Genomic DNA, 10,925 nt, shown 5'->3' on the forward strand with positions numbered 1-10,925 from the left:
ATCATATGTAACTCATTAAATATCGAAATTAGAAGAGAAATTCATAGAATTTCTCTCTTAGAAGACGTCAGTGCCCACAATTTCTATATAAAAAACTTTTCGCCAACGTCAATAATTAATTGGATATTTCCTTCTATACTTGTTAGCACGTAGCTATTTATTATTAGCATTGTTCTTCCGACGTCTGATTTCTTTTTAATTATAGGAAATGCGTTTTTCTAAGGTACATAAATTTTCGGGATTGACTGTATAGCCAATACATCCTTAACACTACGAAAAGGAAAAGAAAATCGTATCGGAAGGATTTGATCAAACTCCAATACCAAGTTATCAGGCATACATACGTATATGTAGTTGCTATCGATTCACTGTTACTTTTTCTCTATTTTCACTTGGTACTTCATAGCCTGTAATAGAGCACAATTGAAGATATGGCACGAGAGACAGTGATTTGAACAGCTATTGCTGCCGCGCTATTGATATTTCTCCTTCCTTCAGTTTTGATGTCATTCAGCATTTGTCTATGCACTTGCAAACGGTGCAAAACGTTTCAAACTTTCGTTTATACAGAATAGTTCAATTCCGATAGTTAGTGCAAAAAAAAAAAATAAAAAAGCTGTTACTCTCAACGATCACTGATGTTGTTCGATATTTTCAAATCTCTACATATTGTTTTCAAATATTGACACATCTTTGGACGATGATTTCTGGCCAACTCCATGTCAATTTCCCTTAAGGGAACAAGATCAAGTAATCAATCTATGTATTTTTTTCGATGCTCGATCTGGCGTTGATACTGCTAGATTTTGACATCATTTTGACGTTCCAAAATGTAAGCACTTTTAACGGAGAAATTCCATTCCACCTGACAACTGAAGCTACAAATTCTGTATAAAACATTTTTCATTTGGACGAAAGCAAATTTTTTGCAATAAACAATTTTATTTATTAACTAATAACGCTACTGAAAAAATGTTTCATACGAAAGTTGTATACAATATTCTTCTATCTCGAATACATCACGACTAATCGTCATTGCCCATTATTCTTTAACGAGTAGACTTAGAAGGAAATTGCATAAGACCTTTTTTATATCTGATAACTTGCTACATAGATTCAAGTTGAAGATACTACTACAGATAATTGGAACACTTGAATTTGGAGTGCTAAGAGTGGCAAGTTACAGTGTCTACATTTTATATCATCGTGTTAATCATGACTTTTGTTACAAATAATAAACTAAAGTACATAAATTATAATGTAAATATAATACGATATAAGTTACAATAATAATATTGCACGCCACGTAAGTTTAAAACGTCTAATGTGTTTAGAGACTTGCATAACATCATATTGAAATACGTTTTCGTCAAGAATACAAATTCAGAACGTATGATGAACTAGAGAACTAGAATGCAGTGTTCTTAGCCGTACACAAGCATCAGCTATTAGATTGTTGGCGGTGGGTGCCATGCGTAATAGTTGCGATGCACGCACGCGTTAACAGCTCGGCAAGAATGTTTTCCCGCTAGCACATTCCACGATTTATGAAAGCGTGCATTCCCGTTAAAACCTAAATAGAACATTTCTAAGCGAAAGGTGAATCTCTGGCCAAAAAAGAGTAGGATTTACGGTACGCGTATGAATTTATTGTTGAGCACGTTGTTACGCAGTCAGCAAAAAACTGTATACGTACGCGAATCGGATAAAGGATTAAATAAAATATGTTTTACAATCTTGAAATATCGATGTTTTTAGTAAGTATAAATCTCGCGACTCGAATATTGCATATTGCATGTATAAAACAAAAGTTACAAGTAGAAATAAAATTCACGATGTCGAAATACAAAGGATAACAGATAATTATTATTTAAAAATAAGCTTACCACAAGGGAAATGTATCGATTTTTGGTTGCGTACCGTAATGCCTTACGTTTACTTTTTTTCATCTGTACCGCCACCGCATTTATTAATGTCAGTCATTGACGACCTACCTACAACTGGCTTTTTCTTTTCTTTCACTTTGTTTATAAATAGATATTTGCAATGAACAAGGTACTCGTAGCACATTTTATTTTTAACGTCCTCATTTTTCAACGAGGAAAAAAAATTATACGTGCAACTTTCATAAGCCCCGTCTTCGACCGTTGAAGAAAGTATAACTATGCATATTAATGCGCGTACAATATCACAAGTTAGATGTGATACAGAGTAAACAACAAACCCATCTATAATATTCTGCTTTGAAGATAAGTTTAATGAATATGAAAAAGTACGGCAATGCGGGGCAAACGCACCGTTGCGGAAATACTCTCTTGTACTGTGTGTTAAATTTTAGATTTTATACATTTTCACACTTCCCTTACTTTTTCGTTCCACTTGCTGCGACGCGAGGAAAAAATAATAGATTTTATACTATGAAATAAATAACAATTTACATGTACATATTTACTGCAAGCAGATTTTGTTTCACCACTTGAATTGTATGCAAGAACAAGTGAGATCGTAGACTTCCAGTATGCTACTTCACGGTTCGATTGAACTACAAAAGAGAAAGATCAAAGGAACGCTGACAATCGAAGGGAAACACGAGACAAATGAAACGAGTCGATCTCCATCGATCTCGGGAGTCGAAAAGACAAGCTCATTGCAGACGTTTTCGAGCACGTAACTCGCGTAAACACAATGCCATTGAATGGGGATGAATGTATAGGGTGAACCTTAAATGATTCATACGCAACGAGAGGGTATATGACTCCATTCACAAGGCTAGGCCAATGCGTTCTGTTTTATTATTGATCTTCAACGTGCTTCGTCCATATTTTTTACTAATTCTGAATAGAATAAAAGTCACGTACAAAAATTCGTAGAATTCAAGTAAAATTTACAAACTCCCTTTTTACATGTAAATGTAATGCACATGTAAATGTTACCTGCAGATCTGAGTGCGCATATTTTATTTGGAATTGTTAAACATGCAAATTCATCTAACGTGCTCGCCTGTCAGTTTTCGTATCGTGAAATCGTCAAAATTTTATACATTTTTTTTATCAGGATTAGGTACGCAAAATCGCTGAATGAATAAACATCGCATGTACATATGTAGATGCGCGTATACAAACTAACTTCTTTAATTTTCCCCGTTTTTTAACGCGGCTCATTGCGAGCGACATTTCGCACGCTGTAACTTTCCTCCTCAGTTGAAAGGACGGTCCTGCTACAAAGAGATTGTAGTTTGTAGGTGGAAACTGCAGGTAGACGAACTCGTTTCAAAAGAATCCGCGTATTCTAATTCGGGCAACGTTTCTCCGCGTCGTCGCGTGTATTCCGTTGGTTAAAAAAACGGATTTTTAAACGGCTAAACACATTACTGCCACGTGTGGTCGTCCAAAAACCGAGGGGTCACAGGAAAAACGTGAGAGGATTTTGACGCTTGGGATCATTCAATTTGCGAATAATTACGATCGAGCAATAACGATTGGTAAACAATTTTCGTTCGTTTTATTTTAAATATCATAAAGATTTTTTTTACAAAAAATAATGTACATACGCAAGATTGTGATTGTTAATTAATATCTATTACAAATTTTTATTATCGTCATGTTTAAATGGAATCTTGTTCACTTAAATGGATTGTCTGGCTGTATCAGAAAGATGAAACTTTCATCGCAAGATAATAATCTTTTTATCACAAAATGAGATGACTCATTAGTCAGCGATACTAGATATTCAAAGTACGTACACATACATGTACAAAATTCCACTGTAAATGAAACAGTGACATGTGTGTATAATTGAACTTGGCACGATTAACTTGCATAGCACGTTCTCAATAAATTAATTCTATTTCGATTAAAAGTTTCTTTATAGCTACAGCATTGAAAACTAATTTAAACTGATTGCGTAATTAAATCTTGAGGTGAAGCAAATTCTTTTTCTCTTACAAATTACATACAACATAAATTACCTTCGACAGAAACGAGATCTATAAACACCTACCAGATAAATAAGTTACTGTAATAAACAAATTGTCAGAATATGAACAATTTTAATTACGAGGAAAGAGTCTCCCTTTAATTAACAGGTTCAAAAACAGAACAAGATAATTGTTAAATCTTTTCTCGTAAAAAGCTACGCAATGAGTGGGTAGAGAGTCAAAGCTTTGCCGGCCTTTTTCGCAATAAATTCGTCGCTCCCTCTTCGCTCTCCGTCACGAACGTTTCCTCACGGAATTTCTATAGTTGAACGTAACCGAAGTCGAGGGATGCTTCGCTGTAGCGAATTTGAAATTTAATCGACTTCCAAAATGCGCACGTCCGCGTCACCCTATTTTCATGAATTCTTTATTCAAGAGAAGATAGAGAAGGGAGAGAACGAAGAAAGAGACACGAAAAAGGCGAAAGAGAAGTTCATCCCCAGGAATAGAAGAGAGAGAATGAGAAAGTTGGAGGAACCATATCTAACTGATGGAACCAGATGCATGATTCTTGCATCGCTTCGCTACTTCTAAAGGAAGTCTAACGAGTTTGCACGACGTTGTGCAGTCGAGTTCACGACTAAACCTATTTACCGTCTCAAACAAACCTCATGGAACGACCTCAGTAAGGCCTTTGCTACGAAAGTGAGAAACGCTGTAACTACCGAGAGGAGATTGCCGTGGACTGTTTATGAAACAATTTTCATTGTTAAGGAGTCTGGGAGTCGGCATACCAATTTCAAGCTCCTCCATTAAAATTTTTTTAATTAAAAGATAGGATTTACGTTTCTTGTGTTAGTTCCGTAGTGTAGGACACGTATCCGATCACCAATTCTAACACCTGAGAACATACTTCATCGACAGTTTCCCGTTCAACGGTGTCACGTGCAGAATTCAACGTGAAACAACTTCGGTTCAAATCTGCAGGGCTCACGCGTATCCTGTTTCGACACTAGAATTCTGGTTGGCTTCTTCCGTCTCTGGGGACTGATAAATACATGTTCCCGCTTCGACACGACCTTATAAAAAACCTTAATCGCGATTCGCTTGAGTGCAATTGTGTATCGCAATTTTTGTCTGTCTCTTTGGCCTTTGCTAGAGTCGAACCTAAACTTTCGCTGAACGATTATAACTTATAGTCAGCATATATATTTTCTATATTCTATTGCGTTCTATTTAAATATATGCATGTCTAAAGACGAATTATGTACATCATAATTAGGTATGAAATATCATTAACAGTTGTCCTGCTTCCGTCTGTTATTGATAGATTTGCACAAAATTTGAGCAAGGCGGATGAGAAATTAGCGACATATCACGTATTTCGCGCGTCACAAAGTGTGCATTCTGTTCGCGCCATAACTCAATTTGCAATCCATTTCGCAGAACACTACAAACACATTAGCTTGCGAAATAAAAACAGTGATATAACATAGCTACAATAAAATGAGTAATGTTTCGAGCAAAAACTTGACCACTGACGCAATCGTAAGATACTTGCAACAATCTATACCAACCGTAATGATATTACATGACTGTGAGAACGAGTAAGAAATGTGCAGGCATGCATATTATAAACTACCATTAAATCTGCACGTGTATAAAATAATTCGCACGCTTGCAGCCGGACTGCCCAGCGATGCACTTTTTGATTGCCCTGCTTCGATGCATCTCGAAATCTCAAATATCACAAAACATCGATCGCCGAACTCGAACGCAGTTCCACATTGCGCGTCGAAATTCGAACATCGATCAAAGTCAAACGGGGCGAAAAGAAGAGCGACGTGAATAAATTAATCTTCCGAACGCGAATACGAGCCGAATGAAAAAGTAAAGAATGAAACTTCACGGAGTAGGTATCGGAAGTTAATATCGATACAACAAAAAAGAATTATCTTCCTGCGAGCAACTTTTATACGTCGTTTCATATTACCTGCGCATTTATTACAGTATTTATATTGTATGCAGTCAAATTGTCTCTTAGTTTAGCGGCGAATATTAACGTATTTTAGATTATGATTCACCCGGTATGCATATGTCGTGGCGAATAATTGCACACTCGCAGCTGTACATACGGTACTTACTCGAACGCATGAATGAAAGCCAAGGTGGCGCCCGGGAAAAGAAGATCATCGCTAGCAGCGAGCCAACGTCGACCAAACGCTATAAGACTTGGCATTCTTTGTCCTTCGATTTCGAACTTTCTTCAAGTAATCGTTCTCGTGCACGATAACAGTCATGATAAAACCTGATGCACTGGCGCAAATCGCACGATCAACGCGTCCATCCTCCTACATACTTCTTATCTGCGCTATGAACGAACGACTGGACCATCGGATCTCATGACCACTCGGCTGTCACGGTTACACTGAGGGCACTCGGCCACTGACTACATGAGTAGCTAAAACGTGGAACGAAAGTCTTGCTCGGCCGGTTCGTGGAATTCAAAGAGTGGAGGGAACTACATCACGGCTGTGTTGGGAATTATTTGATATAAGTAATAAAATTTTATCGGTTTGCTACATGACGAGAATTTCTTTTTCGTTTGCAGATGTACACTTACTGACCCGTTCATTCTTCTTGTCCATATAAACATTTATTGCAAACAGTATTGAGCAAATTAAAATAACTATTTCAATATATTGATCTGCACGTTACGCAGTTAAATGTTCAATGAAAAAGTGACAACCAACTAGATAAATCGATCTGTTTTTCGCGAATAATGGGTGACTAGAGATGACAAGCGTGATTATTATAGCTGGCTCAGATACGGTTTCAACGTCGCGCACAGCAAGTCGGTGGAACAATACGCGAGATAAGGGAGAAAATTAACTGCACATTCGTTCAAAGGACCGTGTAAGCTTCACCGATGGGTAAACGTTGTTTTAATTGAAACTTCAGCGATTGCATTCTGTCTCAATGAAAGAAAAACAGTGATTGTGAGGAGAAGCATGTGTTCTGACCATTGCTTGGACGCGGCGTATCCAGTTCCGAGTTTATAGAATTGACGAAAACGAAATGGACGATTGCCAATTTCTCTCCTAGCTATGCTCCTTACTATATCAGGTCATTTGTGAGGCTCGTTAACGATTTTCCGAAGCTAAGACGTACGGACGCGGACCTTCGTGCCATGACGCGAAAACTACCCTTTGATCATCGCTAATAATAAGCCCAGGGATGTTGATGCCGAATAATTTGCTCTAAACAGTTAATAAATTATAGTTTTTCTCTAAAAATGTACTGGATTTCAGTTTGTACACAAATAAATAATTGATCACTGCTACTGACATTCTAGTTATCAGTGTTTTAAAAATATCGCAAACTTTTAATTGTATCCAAATGAAAAGTATATTGAATTATATTCTGTTGCAATATAATTCGTTAAAAAATGGCTCCAAACAAAAAATGTACTCCAATGTACTCCATGCGGCACTGCCAGGGCGCTTAATTGCTAATTAAATTAAAGTAAGTGAGCACTATGTAATTGCAAAATGTTGACAGGTGGCACAAAGACAAGCGAGTGTCCTCGATTTTCTGTTGTCTCATAATTTTTGTGTCTTATACCAGGAACACCGTAACTCGGACTAAAACCTACAAATTGGAATGCAACTGAGAAGCTCAGGAGTGTAATTGAAATTCCTTCCTTTTTGTCAAGTAAATTAATTACAAGACCAATCACTTTCGAATTGTGTTAAAACAATTAACCGATTAATTTCATATATTCGAAATTTGTCTACTAATCTAAGTACTAAATATACGCGGAAAGCCCAAGCTAATCATTGAATTACGATGCCAATTAAATGACGGAAATTGTAGATATATTCTGAGAATTGCTCTATCTAACTAATTGAAATACGTATATCTAATATAGTATGTAGATCGACTAAAATGTAGGTCACGCAGAATCATCCGCGGATACATCCTATTTTAAATACCATCTATAAATACGAGGATGTCTTTTGCCCTGATAGGACATCCTATTAAAAATTCTTGAAACTGCTGAAAATAACGACGATTATCGTGGGATAAAGTGATTGATCGAGACCCGTTATTAATATCGGCATTGTTCACTCACCATATCAAATGCAGGATGAACAGGAAAGCACCAGGCACGACGAGATCGTCGCTGCCGACGCTCCATCGACGTCGAAATACCACGATACCAGGCATCTCTTTTTCACGATCGTTACGTTCTGCTTATCTTCCATCCAATCGGCCACCGTCGCTGTCGATGCTCGACTTCCAACGAGGATCAATGAGGATCGCGATCACCAGCCTTAGCCCTCGAATCACCGGGCGACATGAACTTGAACCTTACACCGGGATCTTTTTGTAATCCGACACGAACGCCGGACGCCTCGGTAAGGTCCCCGTCGTGCTCCGCGATGCGCATTTCCGTGACTTAATTTCGATAATCCCCGTGTCTTCTCCATTCTCCTCGCGAGAATCCTTCGTCGAAGAAAACGTTGTGCTTCACGGACGCGTGTGTCAGCGTTACGTCGCACTGTCGCGTCGCGATGCGACGGCGGTGCATCGCGTTCTATTCTTACAATTAGTACCGAAGTCCGAAGCTCAATCGTCTTGAAGATTCATTTCCGGTGTTACGCGTATCTATCCCTGTTAATCCTTTTCGATCCGACACTATCCACTCACTCGCGAATTACACACACATATATATGTATATATATTGTGTCGCTGTAAAAAGACAAGTAATCCTGTTTTCTACGGATATAGTCTTTGCAAAGATATGGTATTATCTACACGATAGTTTAAGAAAGTGCTCAATATTTGATATGATAAATCGTGCGCTCTCTTCAGATCATCGCACTGTTCTAATATTATTCTTAGTACTCTTTAAACTATAAAAAAACGAGAACGAATTACCGAAAATAAATCCATAGTACGGAACCCTGTCGTGCTATTAAGGGAAATGCTGTTGCTTTTAATAGTCAGTAATTTAATTAGCTGAACTTCATTTTCCTCTTATTAAAGGTAAGCACGAACTAACGAATACTTCATTCTGTTTTAAAAGACATTGTTTCGTGACATGATCGCGAGCCATAGAATTCATCCATCTCTGTATAAAAATGAATATCGTACAACAATAGGGGCCAGAAAAAAGCACGCGGTTACGCGAGATTGAATAAAAAAGTGAAATGAACTAACGGATTTCTATACGTATATGCTGAAATGTATTCATAATTGAATTGTATTTTATATCACTTTTAAGATCCAATGTTAGAACAGCGCAAAGAATAAAATTATTTACAATTAATCCCCAATTCAAGTCTTGCAGATCAGATTTGTATCTTAAAGAATATCGAAAATTCTTTTCTTTGGAGAGGAGCGAAACTTTTAAACCGTAGCTCGCTTCTAAAGTCCCTTTTTTCATCCGCAGACCAGGGATTGGAGAATTTGATCTAAGTAAGACCACGAGGGATGAAATCTTTTACCGCAATTGGAGAAACTCGTTTAGCTGACGCGAACGAAATCTACTAAAAGGAGCTACTAGATCTGAAAGAAAAATCTCATTGTTTGTCGAGTAGCTCGATGCAGCTTTTCACTTGTACCAGTTCATTGCGATTTAAGAATTACATTTTAACTTACATTTAAAATTTTGAATTAAATTTAGACAGGATTTAGCCGCGTTTTAAACACTGGCATATCTCCTTATCCCAAACCACTTTGAATTTTATCGATAAATTTTATACGTTGATATATATCGCAACTTTATGCTGAGATTACATACGTACTTCATTACATCTCTAATTGATATCTTTGTCTGCACGGTAGATCAATTTTAATTAACTTACTGAAGTCTCCCTGCTAAATGGTTACACGTACTTATTAGTTACCCTCTTCTGAACTCCAGAGTTCCTAATACTCTCGATTGAACTATTATACTTCCATTGCAGTCTAAAATTTGCCTGTTACCTCGGCAAGTTTTATCGATTTTTTCTTCATAATTCAGTTTATTTATTCGTGTTTGCTATGATATTCATCAAGACATTTTCCAGTCATCAAACTAAACAAAACGCGAACGAAACGATTCACATGTATCGCGGTCCTTCATCCTTAACACGTACAGCATCATCTCATCGTAGCTAGACTGCGACTCTTCATAAAATTATTCGACGTTTTTGTTTTAAGTTTTCGTCAACTGTTCCGTTCACTACGAATGTCAAGTTGGAAAGATCAGGTGATGAACCGTCTGATAGCGCTTGCAAAGGACGTAACATAAAGAAACAAACTTTCCTTCCGGCAAAGCCGATCGGCCGGCGTTACCGTCTACGATGCCGCAACGCGTGTATCTGCACCCCTATCATCATCGCACACCGTGGAAGATCGTCTGAATAACACGACGACCACAAGGGATGCATTTTATTTATGAAACTCTGGACCGAAGCTGCACCACGTGTCGAAAAAACATTGCATCGTGAATGCGGGACGCCGTGACGAAAAACACAAAATTCCACGACCGTCGAGGTGAGCCACCTCGAGCGCGACTGAGCACGAGCACCCAATTTGAGGCATGGTGCACCCACCCTCCTCCACGGGACCGAGGGCCGAGGGCGCTCAATTTGTGTTGATAGACGCGCGTGCGTCGCGACGCCTTCTGCGCGGCTAGCAAACGCTGCTACGTCGTCGTCGTGCGTCCCATCAACCACATACTTGCACTCACTCCGTCTCGTTTATAAACGACAACGCGAATGACAGTCGTCGAATCGAGCACCGACGACAGACAATTCTCAATTATATTTTTTTTAAATTTCTTTGCCCTTTAACGAAATTGGGGGATGAATATGTTTGTAATTAATTTAAGAACTTAATTTTAGTGCACTTGCTTCTTTTTGCATTAAAAGAGATTGGTTTATGTGTTGTAGATAAAGATGTGTCACCTAGTGATAACTAACAGTAAGAATGAATTCGAATAAAAATAATTTCAGGA

General features: G+C 38.0%; 1 protein-coding gene across 12 annotated transcripts in view; it reads right to left on the bottom strand.

The window, feature by feature from the left end:
* The window catches only part of inaE (inactivation no afterpotential E), a 45,855-nt gene extending 35,352 nt beyond the window's left edge, over positions 1-10,503 (bottom strand). For 2 of the 12 annotated variants that reach the window (XM_026813432.1, XM_026813431.1), the window contains exon 1: positions 8,052-10,503. In XM_026813432.1, coding sequence (XP_026669233.1) covers positions 8,052-8,146 — 95 coding nt within the window. In that variant the 5' untranslated portion in view covers positions 8,147-10,503. Of the gene's footprint in view, positions 1-6,060; positions 6,632-8,051 lie in introns of those variants that run through there. The other 10 variants (XM_026813427.1, XM_026813435.1, XM_018024416.2 and 7 more) reach the window with 9 other exon arrangements.
* Between the last annotated feature and the right edge of the window lie 422 nt (positions 10,504-10,925).

The sequence above is a fragment of the Ceratina calcarata genome, unplaced genomic scaffold (genome assembly GCF_001652005.2).
Source record: "Ceratina calcarata isolate Rehan_Ccalc_2016 unplaced genomic scaffold, ASM165200v1 scaffold332.2, whole genome shotgun sequence".
NCBI lineage: Eukaryota > Metazoa > Arthropoda > Insecta > Hymenoptera > Apidae > Ceratina > Ceratina calcarata.